At 41.5% G+C, this 18,811-nt stretch overlaps 1 protein-coding gene across 2 annotated transcripts in view; it reads left to right on the top strand.

Annotated features, from left to right (window-relative positions):
• Eya3 (EYA transcriptional coactivator and phosphatase 3) overlaps positions 1–18,811 on the top strand; it is an 86,729-nt gene that overhangs the window by 41,944 nt on the left and 25,974 nt on the right. Inside the window, exons 7-10 of one of the 2 annotated variants that reach the window (XM_075946700.1) lie at positions 1,542–1,679; positions 11,969–12,054; positions 13,709–13,892; positions 14,367–14,503. In XM_075946700.1, the coding sequence (XP_075802815.1) occupies positions 1,542–1,679; positions 11,969–12,054; positions 13,709–13,892; positions 14,367–14,503 (545 nt within the window). The remainder of the gene's footprint in view (positions 1–1,541; positions 1,680–11,968; positions 12,055–13,708; positions 13,893–14,366; positions 14,504–18,811) is intronic. The other variant, XM_075946701.1, reaches the window with a different exon arrangement.

Genomic DNA, 18,811 nt, shown 5'->3' on the forward strand with positions numbered 1-18,811 from the left:
GCCAGCCTGGTCTACAAGAGCTAGTTCCAGGACAGGCTCCAAAACCACAGAGAAACCCTGTCTCGAACGCCCCCCCAAAAAATAAATTAATAGATAAATAAATAAATAAATAAATAAATAAATAAAATAAATATGGAAGTTATTCTAACATGTAAATGATAATTAGCTTAACAAAAATACATGTCAGACTACCAAGAATCATAGCACTGAGTCTTACCTAACTTTTACATATAAAATTTTAAAAGTAAGGCCGGGCAATGGTGGCGCACGCCTTTAATCCCAGCACTCCGGGAGGCAGGGGCAGGCGGATCTCTGGGAGTTTGAGGCCAGCCTGGTCTACAAGAGCTAGTTCCAGGACAGGCTCCAAAGCTACAGAGAAACCCTGTCTCAAAAAAACAAAAACAAAAACAAAAAAAAACAATAAAAATAAAATAGTGGCTCGGAGGGTGGGTGGTTCAGTGGGAAAGATTACTTGCTTCTCATGCATGGGGATCTGAGCTCAGATCCCAAGCTCCCATGTAAAAAGCCAAGTATGGCAGCGTGTGTGCCTATAACCCAAGCACTAGTGGGTGGCAGAGACAGGAGGATCACTAGGGCCTGCTACCCATCAACTAGCTCTGTGTTTAATGAGAGACCCTGTCTCAAAGAGAAAGGCAGAGAGATAGGACACCCTGAGAGATGTAATTCTTCTGCAACCCAGAAGTTTGGATGATAGAATTTTATGTGACTTTTTTTACAAGTTCCATTTCAAGATGTTTTTGTTTTTGTTTTTTGAGATACTGTGTTGCCATGAAGAATAGGCTGGCCTTGAACTCACAATCCACCTGTATCAACCTGCTGAGCACTAAAATTATAGGCATGTACCATATATATGTTGCACCAAAAATAACCAGCTAAGTTATATTTTTCGGGTTTTTTTTTTTTTTGAGATGGTCTCATATAGCTGAGGATAGCCTTAAAGTTGCTATATAGCAAGGAATGACTTTGATCCTCCTGCCTTTGCTTCTTGTGTGCTGGGGTTATGGACTTGCACCATCATGCCCACTTTATGTGGTGGAATTGAAACTAAAGCTTTTACATATACTAAACAAGACCACCTCTGGGGCCAATGTAGTATTGTTAATCTCTTCTTAAAAGCAGGCATGTCTTCCTAATCTGGAAAACAAAGTTTATAGAACAATCAGTTTTAAGAAAATGAATTTCTCCTCATACACTGACAACCGTCTTCTGCTCAATTGCTCTAGCTGTTGAGATACTACTGTTGGGGTTTTAGCAAAGGTTTTGTTCCCGTGACCCCATCCTCTAATTCTTTGAGAATATATTTGCTTGTGGTATAAGTGGGAGAATCAGTAATTTCCTCCTACAGGCGAGATTGTTTAAGATTTCGACTTTAGACACCAAGAAAAAGAAAAAAAGTAAAAATTAAAAAAATTAAAAAAAAAAAAGATTTTGACTTTAAACCTATCAGCTGGTATTTAAAGCATAGCCATGCTCTTCGGCCCCGTGTGTTGTTTGTAATTGGTCCACTTTATCTGATTCAGGTGCACTGTGGCCAGGTATGAAACCTGAAAGTGGTTTAATTCAGACTCCATCTCCAAGTCAACACAGTGTTCTTACCTGCACTACAGGGTTAACCACAAGCCAGCCAAGCCCAGCTCACTATTCTTTTCCCATTCAAGGTAAACAGGCATGGTTGTGTGTGTGTTATTTCATTTTTATCATTGTTTTTTATTTTTAATATGCCTGTATATCCAAACAAACTGGATGATACAGGAGCACTGTCTTCTAAAGTAAAGGAACGGCATGCGTTCGTGCATGCTTTTTGTGTTAGGCAAGCCTGAGCCAGAGTGTGGTTTATCAGTAGCTTAGACTTTGAATGTGAGCTGCTTAATAGAAGTGAAGCCTTCTCTTTTGCATGCTGGTATCCAGAAAGCTCCTCTTGACTTTGTTCTAGTCTGGTCTCAGTGGCATCTTCACATGTAAGTTGGCGACTCCTTGAGTCGGGATTTGGCTGACTTCTATGTGACTTGTCAGTGGAATGTGCCATGTGGACTGCTTTTCTGCTGGTAGCTTTGTGACACCCACCCCCTACTCCTTCTTGCAAAAAGATGATTAGCAGGCTGAGGGTGCAAGTTGTGGTGGAGTGCTTGCCTGGCATGTGTGAGGCACTGAAGAAAAAAGAAAAGTTGATTTTCATTTTTAATCAGGGTGAAACTTAAATCTTAAGCAACTTTACTTTCCTGGGTTCTTTGAAAAGGTTAGAATTTTATAATCAAGATAAGTAGGCAAAAGGGCAGTGTCTAATTGCCTATTCTCCCGAATCCATTGATCTAGAGTGGAAAGCGTTGTTCATGTATCTGACTTCTCATCTGTCTCCATGCTTTTATTATTGTTGTTTGCTTTTTTATAGCTTTTTACATTTCATTCTGTATAAAATAGACTCTATGCTGGGTGGTGGTGGCACACGCCTTTAATCTCAGCATTTGGGAGGCAGAGGCAGGTGGCTCTCTGAGTTCGAGGCCAGCCTGGTCTACAGAATGAGTTCCAGGACGGGCTCCAAAAAGCTACAGAAAAACTCTGTCTCAAGAAACAAAACAAAAAGAAAAAAGAATAAAAAATAGACTCTCCAGGGATGAGTGCAGACACCAAAAAGCTGTAGATAGGAACCTTGCTGATGGGAAAGACTTGTAATTTTAACTGTTTTCTGTTCATTGATTTTGGTATTGTTTGAATCTATAGGAAGAGCTCTAGGCCACTTTATTCTTTGTTCTGGTTTGTTGTTTTTTGAAGATGTAATTTTTGTGTGTATTTATGCATGTGTATGAAGGTGCCCATGTGGAGCTTACAGAGACCAGAAGATAACCTGGAGCTGGAGTTATATGCGGTTGTGAGCTGCCCGTCATGGGTGCTAGGAGCAGAACTCAGTTGCAGTGGACAAGCAGTGAGTGCTCCTGACCACTGAGCCATCACTTCTGCCCCTACTTTGTTCTGAAGACCTAGGTCTAAGTTACCTTTGCCTCCAGTTTTCAAGAATCCCCACTCTTACATTTCATCCTTTCTTCGTCCCCGCCTCCCTGTTTTCTTTCTTTCTAACAGGAGCCAACCAAGAGGAGCAAAGCTTAAGGACATGACCGGGCTCGCCTTGAACCAGGGCGTAGTAAAAGAGCCTCCTAGGCCAGCCTTTTGTGGCCATCTGGGAGCAGCATACACCACCATTTCTGACTTTGATTTTCTCTTTACTGTTTTCTAAGTTAATAGGCTTTTGGAATCAACAGTGAGGTAATCAGGTCCCTCTTAGGGTATACATAGGTCATGAAGGAATAGAAGGAGGAATAAGGGTTCTCTTCCTGCTGGGGTACAAATCTCCACTCTTCTGTAGTTGTGTCTTGAATTTAACACTCACTTTTCTTCCCTGGAAAATAAGTGGCATCAACTAGGGAGTGAAGCTGGAAGTCATTACTGTCACAGGTCATGAAAGTATCTGTTGAATTTCATTAACTGCTGTTCTAACTTGTCATGTGCCTTTGACTCTGCTAACTGGTTTCCTTCAGTTTTCTGTTAGTAGTAACTGCTAGTGTTTAGTAGGCTAGGTGTTACTCATGTCATCTCCACAACCCTGTAAGTACTAGTAACCCCGCTTTTCAGATAGGAAACCTGAAGCACAGAGAATCTAAGTAACTATTTGTAATCACCAAGTAACTAATTAAGTCAGAATAGAGGTAGAATGTTCTACTTCTAAAGTGTGAGTGTAATATGTCATTCAGGGTTGAAATCATGTTGTCAGTATCAACTCTCCCATATTTGAGGAACTGCATTAACAAATATCTAAAACTTTATTTTTCTTCCATTTATTATTTGTTAACACACTGACATAAAGTAGAAATTTTAAGGCATCAAGTTTTTCATTTTTACTATTTAATCTGAAGAAAGAGTTTTAGGAAAACATTTGGCTAAAATGATGTATGGGCATTATCTGTGGGTGGAAGTGTGGTGTCTTCATAATTAGCACCTCTCCCCTGCTTTCTCTTTCCTCAGTACACACACATCTGATGTCTTTAGACTCTCATTTTGTTGATAATACCCATTAGTCTTTGACCAGGAGTTTTCCTTTCTTTAGCAGACTTTTTTTTAAAAAAAAGATTTATTTGTTTACATACATGAATGTTTTGTCTACATGTCTGTGTATGTATCAGTGCATACCTAATGCCAGCAAAGGTCAGAAGAAGGTATTGGGTCCCCTCGAACTGGTGGTACGGATGGTTGTGAGTCATGATGTGGGTGTTGGGAATAGACCCCTGATCCTCTGCAAGAATAGCAAGTGCTTGGGGCTGGAGAGATGGCTCAGCGGTTAAGAGCATTACCTGCTCTTCCAAAGGTCCTGAGTTTGATTCCCAGCAACCACTTGGTGGCTCACAACCATCTGTAATGCGGTCTGGTGCCCTCTTCTGGCCTGCAGGCATACATGCAGACAGAATATTGTATACATGTCTCCTTTGTTCCTGTAGACTTTATGATCTCTCAGGCTTCTCTGGGTTTTGATGACCCGGGTGGCTGTGGGGATACCCCTCTATTAGAAGTTATTTGCGTTTTAGTAAAAGCTTAACTGGAGTTACTGGTTTTTCAAAGGGTCACAGGTAAAATGTCACATGTCACATGTGCATTCTGTCCATATTCTTTATTATCCTCATCACCTGGCTGAAGGAATGTCCCAGTATAAAGTTACCTTTTAAATTGTTTTTGCTGTATGTGTGTGTGTGTCTGTCTTTGAGACAGGGTCTTTCCATATAGCCCTGGCTGACCTTGAATTCCTGACTCTCAAGATTATAGGTATGAGCCACTCTACCTGGACTAGAAGTTATATCCACGCTTAAAGGTTTACTGCCCCTCCTTTATGGCCATTCATTTTTTCCCCATCACCTTTTATTTACTGATCATTTGTTTCTGGTCTCATGCATTTCTTTTATATTTTGAGTTTTAATTCAGTCTTATTTGTTATCCCATGTCGTCATGGGGAACACATCTAATTGACTCTGACACTTTTATCTGCCTGAGCCCTGATGAGCCATTTCTCCAAAGAGGCTTATTAGTTCCTCTTATGGAAAGAATGGTATTAGAAACCAAGATCTGGGGTTATCAAGGTGATCAGCTGGTAAAGAGGCTTGATTCCCCAGGATACACGTGGTGGAAGAAGAGAGCTGAGTTGTCCTCTGACCCTCATATGAACACATACATAAATGAATGAATGTAATTTGTTAATATAATTTAAAAAAAAACAAAAGTATGTGTATGGAAACATTCAAATGTGTAATTTGTTTTTTGAGACAGGGTTTCTCTTGTAGACATGGCTATCCCGGATCTCGCTCTGTAGACCAAGCTGCAGATCCACCTGCCTCTACCTCCCAAGTGCTGGGTGTATGCACCACCACTGCCCAAATATAGATGTAATTTTTAAAGAAAGAAGTGGAGCTCTCAGCATGGCTCAGTGGGTAAAATCATGTGTTGTGGAAGCCATACAACCTGAGTTCAATCCCCAGAACCCACAGTGGAAGGAAAGAGCCAGCTCCCTCCCATAAGTCCTCCTCTTACACACCTCCATATTCGCATCATGACACACAGGAGCCTGTGGGTCCATTCTCATTCAGACTACTGCACATTACAATGCAATAAATTATTTATAATAATAAATAATAATAAAACATTTTTTTTAAAGAAACCCAAGATGTTGACACATTGCTACTATAGTGTCAGGTGATAACTTTTTAGGTATTCTGTTAACAGAGCAAGAAATATGTGTGTGTTCTGACCTGTGGAAGTACACATATGTAAGTCTTTGAAAGTTAAATATGAGTCCTTACTGGTTTCTCTACCTCTAATCTGTTATGACATAGATCATTTCTGACTATTCATCGTTGATATAAATCTGTACTTCAACATTTACTGTGTGTGTCTGTGCATGCAAGCAGGAATGAGCATGCGCCCCAGTGTATATTTGGGTATCAGTTCTCTCCTTCACCGTGGAGGTTCTGGGTCTGAAATCAGGTCCTTAGGTTTGGTAGCAGACCATCTCATCAGTCCTTGTTTAGCAGATGGTACTTTGATTTATTAACTAAGCTTCTTGAGTGCAGGTTTCTTTTCTCTCTCTTTTTTTAATACCTTGTTACAGTCCAAGCACATGAAATAGCTCTTACATTTAGAAAATAGTAAGTGTTTGACGAATGAATGAATGACCCACTTAGGCAGTCAGTTTTAACCAAATATGCAGTTTCTGCTAGTTCCCAAAGGCTAGGAATTGGTTTGAGTGTTTATTAGGTATTTTGTTAGGTGCTGAGAGTTTATGACTCCCTCAAGAGTGTGTCGCTAGACTGTCAGCCTCTAACGGATAAAAAGATTTTGTCTTTCATGCCTAATGCGAGCAAAATTGAATCTCACAGTTAATGGATATCATCCTTTTGTTTGTTTGTTTGTTTCTTTGTTTCTTTGTTTTTTGTGACAGGATTTCTCTGTGTAGCCCAGGCTGGCCTCCGACTCAGAGATCCACCTGCCTCTGTCTCCTGAGTGCTGGGATTAAAGGCGTGCGCCTCTCCCCCTGGCTGATCTTTTAGATGTTGGGTACTTGGCTAGATCTGGAGATGATAAGATATATCTTCATGGCGCCTACAGTCTATTGGAGGGAATAAAAGACAAAAACAGTAAGATTAGAGAGGGTTTACCTTAATTGACCTTAGCCCTTCAAGAATTTGTCTTGTTTTGAGTACCATATATAGAGCTGCTGTGTGCAAACAGGTGACATGCTTTAAAATAGAAGAGTGAGTAAAAACCAGATCCTTTTTAAGATAGGGTCTTTCTGTATAGTTTAGGTTGACCTTAAACTTGCATCTAAAATTTTCTAGCCTGCTGGGATGTAGGGTAAAACTACAGAAGTGAACCACCATGCCTGACCTTGCACAAGCTTTTTTTTTAAATGAGAGAGAGGGAGAAATAAGAATATGCATATGGAGGAAAGAGAACAACGTTCAGGAGTTGGTTTCTCCATCCATTATGGGTTCCAGGGATTAAATTGAGGTCACCAGGCTTATATAGATCATTGACCCTGCGCACACTTCTGTGTGCCATTAGCCCTTGAGGCAGTATCTATCACTTCATTATGACCGTGGTCTCATCACAGCTCTGCATGCTGGCTTTGTTGAGCTGTCTTAATAGAACTTGGTTCTTAGATGCTTTGTCTCTGAATAATTATCAACAGCATTGTCGAAATAGGTGAGGACCTAATGAAAGCAGCAGGCCATTGTAGGGATCGGACAGCTTTCCCATGCATAAAAACAGGAGCTGATATTTGAGTTTTATTTGGTTCGCTAAGTTTGTACTTTGTTTCATATTTCATTGTTGTTCTTTATTACTTTTATATTGTTTATTGAGACCGTGTGTGTGTGTGTGTGTGTGTGTGTGTGTGTGTGTGTGTAGGATGTTTAGTACTCTTTTTTTATTCCTAACTTTTAGTCATAGTTATATATAGGGCAAAGCATGTAGTGATTATGTACATTTTTAGGTAAATTAACTTGGGTTCAGTGATAGTTATAAGAACCTAAAATGTGCTGCTTATATTTTTAGATTGATGTGTATTAAATTTCTTTTATTGTTGCTTTTGGGGGCTTGGCTGTAGTAATAGGAGCGGCGGGGCTGCGTCCCCAGCACCCCGGCCACCCGCTAGCTTATGTCCCGAAATAACAACACACAAATTGTATTCATTTAAACACTGCTTGGCCCTTTAGCTCTAGCCCTTACTGGCTAATTCTGATATCCCGATCAACCCATCTCTAATAATCTGTGAGCACCGGTCTTACCGGGAAGATTCTAGCCTACGTCCATCCTGGGTCGGAGCTTCATCGCATGTGTCTGCCTGGGAGCAGGGCATGGCGTCTCTCTCAGGTGTCTGCCCCCCTCCCCCAGAAGAGAGCTGTCGAGTCTGAGCTCACTTCCTCTTCCTCCCAGCATTCTGTTCTGCTTACTCCACCCACCTATGTTCTAACCTATGAGGGCCAGCCAAGCAGTTTCTTTATTTTTTTAACCAATGACCTTCCTCCATCAGTTGGCTCTCATGTGTCCCACACTGGTGAATATGAATTGAATTCACTGTGGATATGAGGCTGGCCTTGAATTGATCCTCCTTCCTCCACTTCCCAAATGTCACGTGTTTGATTGATTAATTTATTTCTGAAACTACTTTGCCAGAATACGTTTCTCCCATGTGTATAATGGCCAGGTATAATTGAGTCTGGTCTCCAAGTGTTAGTGAAGCTGGGCAAGGGGAAAAAAGAAGAATGGGCCACATCCTGAGGAAAGGGAAGTGCCTGCTGGGAGAGATAAGGAAGCACTCTTCTCTCCTACTGGAAGTCACTTTTGTTCAGGCCTGCCTAGGATAATATGTTATACCAGGCTTTTTCTTTTTGGGCTACTAACCAGCTCCCAAATCATGACATTGAGATTTAGTAGTTATGAATGCTCAGCCTGACTAAGGCTTGTTTTCTGGCTAGCTTTAATTTCTTTACTTAACCAGTTTCTCTTTATCTACCTTTTGCTTGGGACTTTTTACCTTTCTTCTGTACATCTTACGTTCACTGCTTTTCCTGTTTGTCTGGCAGATGTCTGGCTTCTGGCCCCAGGCATGTCCCTCTCTTCCTTGTTCTTCTCTCTAGATTTCTCCTCTAGATTCCTCTTCTTATTTATTCTCTCTGCCTGCCAACCCTGCCTATCCCTTTCTCTGCCTAGCTCTTGGCTTTTCAGCTATTTATTAGACCAATCAGATGCTTTAGGCAGGCAAAGAGAAACAAATGTAACACACCTTTACTCAGTTAAAGTAATATTCTGCAGCATAAACAAATGTAATGCTTCTTTACATAGTTAATGTTCCACAACAATATGTTGCTTACAGAACCTGGAAACTTTCAGAATGTTTTTTCCCACAAAATGATTAAAATTGCTTAGGAGTCATCTATCCTGTATACTGTTGTTTGATGCTGCCTCTTAGGAAAATGGATTAAGCCATAACAGAGAAGAAAGTGACTGTTGATGAGAAACAAATACCATGTATGTTATTAAATGCCTTTCATTTAGTTGTGTTTAGGGAAGGAGTCCTTTAAAAGCCCTTTAGCTGTCCTGGGGCAGAGTACTGCAGACTGCCAGTGACTCTGAGCAGCAAGCACCAGCTGAGGCACGGGAAGTCCAGGGGACTACCAGCCGCTGGGTTTGTCAGCACTGTAGGCCCATATTTCTACATGGTGTGGCAGCCAGGCTCTCAAGCCATAGTTGCACCTGAGGTGGTCACATAGCCTTCCAGACAGGCTGTTGCTACCCTAACAAAGGGTCGGGATGTTGTTCTGCTTCTTTGTAATTTGGAGGACGCCTGGGATAGAGATGATAATTCAGGCCTACATGACAGAGCAGGCTCACAGAGCAGGAAGATAGGGAGAAGTGACAAAATGGGCATAGAAAGGTGTGGTCAAAGGTGTGGACATGACTAAAGCCATTCACCTGGTTACCTAGGAAACAGAATGCTAATGAATATACATTTTGGTATAAAGGCTGTAAAATAAATGAGAGGAATTTTCAAGATGTAAACTCAGGATTTTATGAGGATCACTAAAAAATCTCCCTCCTGATAAAGCCATATGAGTTATGTCTTTATTCCCATGCCTCCACGCGCCGCTCCAGTAAGCTAGTTTATGATGGGGCTGGCATCGGACCCCGACACAGCACCTTTGCACACATTGTCTAAGCTCTTCTCTGACCAAGCTCTTCAGCTAGCTGAGCTTTCGGCAGGAGCCGTGACTGTTCTTGTCTAGACAGAGCTTTCAGCACATTGTCCTTCAGGAGAGGAACCTGGTTTAGTCTGGCCTGCGTTTTTCCTGCTGTGTTTTCTCCCATTCTGTCCCTAGTGGAGGTTTTCGTACTGGATTCACCAGAGGACTTTGTCACTGATCAGTTTGGTTCTGGTGGTGAGCACTTTGGGTGTGGATGACTGCAGTAGGAACCATGTCTCTGCTTATGATGGGAAGAGTTCAGAACTGGTGCTTCATAATACTGACTACCCTGTCTACCTGGCTACTCTGTGGTATCTGCCAGCCACTGAAGTCTGGGTTAGAACCTGATGGGTGCCAGGCAGTAGTGGTGCACATTTTTAATCCCAGCACTCAGGAGGCAGAGGCAGGTGGGTCTCTATGAGTTTATGACTTCAAGGCCAGCCTGGTCTACAGAGCAAGTTCCAGGATAGGCTCCAAAGCAACACAGAGAAACCCTGTCTCAAAAAAACAAACAAACAAAAAAAAAACCCACAAAATAAACCTGATGGGTTCTGTTATAAAAAGATGTAAAACTTAAGTCACATTCCTTAAGACAGACATTCCTGGTAACTCTGATAGGATACATTTTTATCTGACAAGATGAGATTTAATTTTAATATTTTTGAGTTCAGGTTTATTGATAAAGTTTCTAAATAGCAAATCATAGTGGTATTTAAAATTTCTTTTTTTTTGTTTGGTTTTTTTGTTTTGTTTGGTTTTTGTTTTTTGACAGGGTTTCTCTGTGTAGCTGTAGAGCCTATCCTGGAACTAGCTAGCTCTTGTAGACCAGACTGGCCTCAAACTCACAGAGATCCGCCTGCCTCTGCCTCCCGAGTGCTGGGATTAAAGGCGTACACCACCACTGCCTGGCTTAAAATTTTTTGGTGTGTGTATATGTGTATGTATACATGTATGTGTGTGTGTGTATTTGTACGTATACATGTATGTATGTGTATATATTTGTATGTATACATGTATGTAGTGTGCATGTGTTTGCATACATGTATGTGTGTATGTGTGTGCGCATGTATGTATGTGTGTACGCGTGTGTGTACATGTATGTATGTGTGTATGCGTGTATGTATACATGTATGAATGCCCCAGTGCACATGTGAGGGTCGGAGGACAACTTGTGGAAAGCAGATCTCTCCTTCTACCATGTGGGTCCCAGGAATCTAACTCAGGTTATCAGTCTTGGCAGCAGGCAGCATTACCTGCTAAGCCATCTTGCTAGGTTTTTTGATTGACATTAATAACCCATTATTTGCATATAACAGTTCTTAGCATTTTAGAATTTGGAGAACTATTTCTTAGAGTAAATATGTCACATATTTACGTATACATAATTTAGGGAAAATGGCATAAACAATACCATAGCGTAGGATTTACCAGAGTTCTGCTGACTGTCAGGTTACTTGCAGGGAATTATTCTTCAGTTTCTAGAAAAGACTGGGGTGATTTGGCTTAGTTCTGACTTCACTGGTGTGTCAGTGGGAGCTGTGATTTGTGTATACATCATTCTAGGACTTTCGTAGAAAGAATGGAGGACAAGTTGAAGCAAACATTCCAAGTGTTTTGATTCTAGACATGTCTGAGATATAGCATGCAAAAACAAAACAAGTGTTTGATTTTTAAAAATTGTTGAATTGTATATGTATGATTTTATTATTATTGTCTGTGTGGCGTATGTGTTCCTGGTGCCACAGAGGCTAGAAGGAAGGCTTGTAGTTGCATATGGGTGTGAGCCATCATATAGGTGCTGGGGCTTGAACCCAGGTCTTTTGGAAGAGCAGCCATACTCTTTTTTATTTGTTTGTTTTTCGAGACAGGGTTTCTCTGTAGCTTTGGAGCCTGTCCTGGAACTAGCTCTGTAGACCAGGCTGGTCTCAAACTCACAGAGATCCGCCTGCCTCTGCCTCCCAAGTGCTGGGATTTAAGGCGTGCGCCACCACCGCCCAGCGTGCAGCCATACTCTTAAGCACTGAGCCTTCTCTCCAGCTTCCAGCATTTGCCTATTTAGCCAATATTCTTTGTCTTCTCGCAGATACATTCATTTAAAACTGATTATTTTCCCTATCTTTAGGCCATTTACATGTGATCTTTAATATCTCCGAATACTCTCAATCTTGTAGCTTCGAGCACAAATGCCAGCCTGATATCCACATCATCTGCAATTGCCAATGTTCCAGCAGCAGCCGTGGCCAGCATCTCAAACCAGGTACCGTGCCCCATTTGTTCATCTTTCTAGATGTGATTCACCTGTCTTTCACTTGCTCTCTTCTTTCCATGGTTAACTTGCCCATCTAAGAAACAACCAGGAATATAGTGTAGTCTGTTGAGTCCTGTTTCTAGATGGAACTCTCTGGCTACTGTCTTGTTTCTCTTTTTTCTTGCTAATCCTCCCAGGAATATGGTTCTGTCTACAGCATTACCTACTACTGTGCTTACCCCAAGCCTCAACCCTGCCCCCACTAGATTGTGCCCTCCATGAAGGCAGGGATTTTTCTATTTTTGTTCACTTTATCTTCCCACAGCCTAGACAAACCTCAGGCACTCACTTAAAAGACACTCATAAGCATTGTGGGTGAATAAATACTACCTCTACCCATTTCTTGACTATTTGTAATTTTGGTCTTTTTTGGTTTTGGGGGGGGGGGTTTGGTTTTTCAAGACAGGGTTTTTCTGTGTAGCCCTGGCTGTCCTAGAATCCACTTTGTAGACCAGGCTGGCCTCGAACTCAAAAAGACTCACCTACCTCTGCCTCCTGAGTGCTGAGATTAAAGGCGTGCACCACCATGCCCAGCTGTGATTTGGTCTTGATCACTGTTATATTGTGTATGTGTTGAGTTTGTTTGTTTTTAACATGTGCAAACTTTCTCTGTAGCAACTGCTATGACCACTGATGTCAGTTTACCTACTCCGTGTCTCACTGTCCCGTCCTGCTGCATTTGCACTTCTGAAGTGCACAGTTACCTTGGGGTTGAGAGGGTGCTGTTTTGTTTTGGATGGATGGGTTGCTTTTTTTGAAGTAAGGCCTCACTGTGTACGCTTGACTGTCCTGGGATGCTTCATAGTCCAGGCTGGCCTCAAACTTGCATCGATCCTCCTGCCTGTCTCCTGAGCTGAGTTCACGTGCCACCACAGTGGTACAGTGTTTCTATTGAATTCCTAACTGTCCATCTGTCCTCCCTATGCAGATGAGCAGCCCTGTACAGGCTTGCTCCTTCCTTCCTTCCTTCCTTCCTTCCTTCCTTCCTTCCTTCCTTCCTTCCTTCGTTTGTATTTTTAAATATTTATTTATTTATTATGCATACAATATTCTGTCTGTGTGTATGTCTGCAGGCCAGAAGAGAGCACCAGACCTCATTACAGATGGTTGTGAGCCACCATGTGGTTGCCGGGAATTGAACTCAGGACCTATGGAATATGGAAGAGCAGGCAATGCTCTTAACCACTGAGCCATCTCTCCAGCCCCCTGTTTGTTTGTTTTTTGAGACAGGGTTTCTCTGTGGCTTTGGAGCCTGTCCAGGAACTAGCTCTTGTAGACCAGGCTGGCCTTGAACTCCCAGAGATCCGCCTGCCTCTGCCTGGCTGCAGGCTCTTTCACAGCTTTTCTCTTTGGTCTTCTAAGGCCAGTGTCTTTAGTTTTTCACATCGTAACTTACTCCTGAAGAGTGTTTAACCAAACTTACATTGTCGGCTTAGATGTGCATCTGTACTCAGGTTTCTTATTTTGAAAATCATTGATTTCTTGGGACTGCTAGGTAGGTAGATAAATAAGATAATATATTAGGAAAATAATTATGACTAATAGGGAAGAGAAAGCCTCTTTTGTTAAGTAATAATCTTACTTTCCTCCCTTTGGTCCACAGGACTATCCCACCTATACTATTCTTGGACAGAATCAGTACCAGTCCTGCTACCCCAGCTCCAGTTTTGGAGTCACAGGTCAGACTAACAGTGATGCTGAGAATACCGCATTAGCAGCTACCACGTACCAGATTGAGAAGCCCAGTGCTATGGTGCCTGCTCCAGCCACACAGAGACTTCCCTCTGGTGAGTACAGAAAGCTAAATTAAGGACACTTTACCCAGCAGGTGTTTCCCAGTGATGGTAAAAAATGATTTTGTTCTGGGATAAGTTGGTTTCACCATGCCATTGGTTTCCCTTTGCAAGTTTAAACATAGCAAAGAGACTGTAATGAGAAACTGGCAGAATGTCTGTAGTTTCTGAGAACAGAAAAGTGCCAGTAGTACGAAGTAGTGTTTCTAGTGCATGCTCTGCCCTCCCGTAAGTGTAATACACTCCATGGGGATCTGGAGACTGAGTGTACTTGTGGACACTTGCAGGACTCCAGCTTTAATCCAGCCATGAATTCAGAACAGGAGAACAGCCACAGTCCTTTCCCAACAGTTCTAACATTTGACTCACAAAGCTAGACACTGCTTGTGCATGGCTCTGGGAGGTGTGGCTCTGCCTGCACCGTCACCAGCAGCTTGTGAGTTACTATCTCGCTTTTCCTTTCAACAGACTCGTCTGCAAGCCCATCTCTGTCACAGACTACACCAAATAAAGATGCCGATGATCAGTCCAGGAAGAATATGACTGTCAAGAACCGGGGCAAGAGGAAAGCTGATGCCGGTTCCTCCCAGGACAGCGAATTAGAAGTATGTGAAGAAACTCACTGGAGTTACCTATTCTGTTCTCACTTTCTGTCAAATACAAGTCTGGAATTTGCAGAGATAATGTTATTGTATGCTGTGTCCACTTGAACTCCTGGTGGGGGTTGGGGGAGCAGTGAATTGGCCAAGAGGGGGAAAAAGTAAAAGAAAATTCCTCCATGTGCAGCACGACTTAATTATCCCTTCCTGCTGTTCCACCAAAGCACTGAAAAGCCTTTTCTGATTCAGGGTAGCTCTAACCAAAAGAGCAAATTGTTCCCCACATTCGGAGGACTGGAAGGAAGGATAACACTGCATCTTAGGAGAAAACAAGGGAAGCTATGAATGATGTCATACTGTTTCCATTTGGAAATAAAAAAAAAAAAGTGGGAAGATAGAATGAGTGAGTACCTGTGAGACACGCAGATCTGGTGATGGCTTCATGAGAATGCCAGGGACCATGCCGTGCTGAGAGCACTGTGGGGACTTACTGTGGGCATAGATTGCAGCTATGGTTGGAAAAATAGAAAAACATATAAAATTCCAATGTTAAATTTTTTTGTTTGTTTGTTTGTTTTTTTTTGTTTTTCGAGACAGGGTTTCTCTGTGGTTTTGGAGCCTGTCCTGGAACTAGCTCTGTAGACCAGGCTGGTCTCGAACTCACAGAGATCCGCCTGTCTCTGCCTCCCGAGTCAATGTTAAAATTTTTACATTACCTTTTTTGTAGTTTTAATTTTTCTTTGATGTGGTTATTTAAAGCAAAGAGATAAATTTAAATGTGCTCTTTGGTGCAGGTACATTGAAGGTGTATCTGTCTTTCTCTTCATTTTTGGAGAGCAAACACAGCAAGAAATAGGGAAACTAAAGTTCTGATATCATTCTTAAGAAAAATTAATAACTCCCCTTTTTTTTTAATAACTCCCCTTTTTAAAACTGTACATTATGCAAAACTTTACCATTTTTGCAGGACATAGTATACACCTGTAATTTCATGACTTAAGAAGGCAGGATCAGGAGATCAAGGTCATCTTTGGCTGCACGTGTGACTCCACCTAAAGAAAGTTTTTTAAAGGACTTATTGTTCTGTTATGATGTGAAAATTTTATGTGTATGAATGTTTTCTTATGTGTGAGTGTTTTGCCTGCATGTAAGTCTGTATACCACGAACATGCCTGGTACCTACAGAGGACAGAAGAGGTCTGATCCCCTGAGACTGGAGTTAGAGACAGTTGTCGCACACATGGGTGCTAGGAGTCAAACCTCTACATGAGCAGCCAATGCTCTTAACTACTAAGCCATGTCTTCAGCCCAGCTTTACCATTTTAGGAGCATAATTCAGTGTTATTAAATATATTAGCCACCATTTCTGGAACATTTTCCTGTTTTTGTGTTTGCTTTTCTTTGAGATAGTCTTGTTCTTCTTTGAACTCCTGAGCAACCCTGCCTCACCCTCCTAAAGTGTTGAGATGACAGGCGTGAGCCACTCTGCTCTAGGTTCAGAACCTTTCTTAATCCTAAACAGACTCGGCACCTCTTTATTGTGCAACTCACCATACTCTTTCCTGGCCCATGGCAACAACTGTTCTCTCTACTACTGTGAGTTTGCCTGGTCTAGATGTATCTAAATGTGAACATACAGTGTCTGTTCTTCTGCCAGGCTCATTCATTAGTGCAGTGCTTTGGGGATTTATCTGTGCTGCAGCAGGGATCATAATTTCTTTTCTTTCAGTGGCTGAATGATACTCCATTTTTTATGCACATGTGTACTGTATCTTATCTTGTGTCTGTTGAAGGACTCTTTCATTTTTTTAGGTCAATGTGAATAATGAGGCTTTGAGTACTTTGTACTACACTTCTTCAGTTTCTTATCCAGCAGTGGAATTTCTGGATCTTATTCTGTGTTCAAACTCTTAGGAGACACCAGACTTTTACACGTTACATTCCCACCATTAGCCACATTCTCCTCAGGGCTTGCTATTTCTCTCCTCCCCTTTTAAATTGTGTTTTAGGTGGTGGTGAGATAAGGACTCTCCTCATAGCTCTGGCTGACCTGGAACTTAGTATGAAAACTAAGCAAGCCTAATTCACAGTAATACAGTAGCCCCTCCCCTTTTTAAAATGAAAGCTACTTTATTGGGTGTCAAGTGATGTCTCACTGTAGGTCTCCTTTGCATTTCCCTAATGACCAATGGTATTGAACCTCTTTCCATGACCTTGAGTCCCAGAGCTTTGTTGTGTTTTGAAATTAAAATTCAGGACTCCTCCAACTTAGTCCTTTCTCGGGGGTGGTAAGCCTGTTTGGAGATCCCATCAGATTGCATGTGAATTTTTGAACAGTTTTTCTTTTTTTTAAGCTCAGTTTATTTTAAATTGTTAGTAATTAAGTTCAATAACATGTAAACACTGTTTTAACCCAAGTTTAACTTTCACACTGGAGGGGCTGGAGAGGTGGGCTAGGAGTCCAGGGTATTTGTTGCTCTTACAGAGAACCAAAGTTTGGTTCCCAGCACTCACTCCCAGCACCTCCAAGAACACCAGACATGCATATGGTGCTCAGATGTAAAAGGGCAAAACAGCCATACACATAAAATGAAAAGAAACCTAAAGAGAGAATTTTAAATAAAGAAAAAGAAAATACTGGAGATTTGAATGTGATTCAGGCTGTAGATTGGCATGGCTGTTGCCACTTTAGCAATGTTGTCTTCTACTCCGGGAATATTTATAGTTTTCCATTCTCGGCAGTATTTTAGAATTCTCAGTGTATTGTGCAAATCTGTTTTATTAGTTAAATTATTCCTGAGTGGTTTTTTTTTTTTACTTTTTTTTCCAATTTTTATCTTATGGGCATTGGTGTTTTGCCTGCATGTATCTGTGTGAGGAAATCAGATCCCCTGGAACTGGAGTTACAGACAGTTGTGAGCTGCCATGTGGGTGCTGGGAATTGAACCTGGGTCCTGTGGAAGAGCAACCAGGGGTCTTAACCACTGAGCCATCAGCCAAATGTTATTTTTCATGGGATTGATTTTTAATATTTTTTCAGATCACACATTACATTAAAACATTAGGTTTGTTTTTATTTTTTAATGTATTGAAGACATTATCTTATACTCCTATTGATTTTTTAAAAAAATATATATAATGAAAAGGCACTGGATTTTTGTTACATTCATTTTCTGTATCAATTCAGAATATCATGTGTTTCCCTCTTTTATTGTGTTGCACTAATTAATTTTATGTATTGATTGAACCATTCTTACATTCCAAGAACTGATCACACTCAATCATGATACACAGTTATTTTTATATGTTGGGGAATTTGGCTTGCTACTGTTTTTCATGCCGGCGTCGTTTTCCACAATGCTGTGGTCTTGCCTGGTCTTAGAGTAACATCGGCTTCACTGCATGAATTAGAAAGTGTTCCTTTCTTTTCAGTGTGTCTATGGAAAAACTTTGGAAGAATGCTGTTAATTCTTTCTTAAATAGCTGCTATAATTCACCAGTGAGGTCACTGGGTCAAGGCCTTTTTTTTTTTTCAATTTATTATGTATACAATATTCTGTCTGTGTGTATGCCTGCAGGCCAGAAGAGGGCACCAGATCTCACTACAGATGGTTGTGAGCCACCATGTGGTTCCTGGGAATTGAACTCAGGACCTTTGGAAGAGCAGGCAATGCTCTTAACCACTGAGCCATCTCTCCCGCCTGTTGGAAAATCTTTTAAATTACTGACTTCATCTTCATCTTCTTACTACTGGCAGGCTTTACCAAATTTTCTGCTTTTTCTCAAGCCAATTCAGGTTTTATTGGGGTGATATTTTTATTTGTGATCTAACAAATAAAGCTGGCCCAAAGATCAGAGTGCGGAGCTAGCCGCTAGTTAGCCATAAAGGCCAGGCAGTGGTGGCACACACCTTTAATTCCAGCACTTGGGAGGCAGAGACAGATGGATCTCTCAGAATTCAAGGCCACCCTGGGCTACACGAGATAGATTCAGTCTTAAAGAGAAACAAGAGCCAGGCAGTGGTGGCTCACATCTTTAATCCTAGCACTGGGGAGGTAGAGACAGGAAGGGATATGACTGGGCGGAGAAGGAGCTCACTACATTCAGCCGGAGGATTCCTGGAGACAGGATCTTGCCACCTTCAGTCTGAGGATTCAGTAGAGGTAAAAAGTCTCTCTAGTGGTTGGCTCCTTCTCTGATCTTTCAGCATTTACCCCAATATCTGACTTTGGGTTTTTATTATTAAGACCAATTAGAACTTGTGCTACATTGTATTGTGTGTTTCTTAGAAATTAAGCTATTTCACCTGGTTAT

The sequence above is a fragment of the Microtus pennsylvanicus genome, chromosome 13 (assembly GCF_037038515.1).
Source record: "Microtus pennsylvanicus isolate mMicPen1 chromosome 13, mMicPen1.hap1, whole genome shotgun sequence".
NCBI classification, from domain to species: Eukaryota; Metazoa; Chordata; class Mammalia; order Rodentia; family Cricetidae; genus Microtus; species Microtus pennsylvanicus.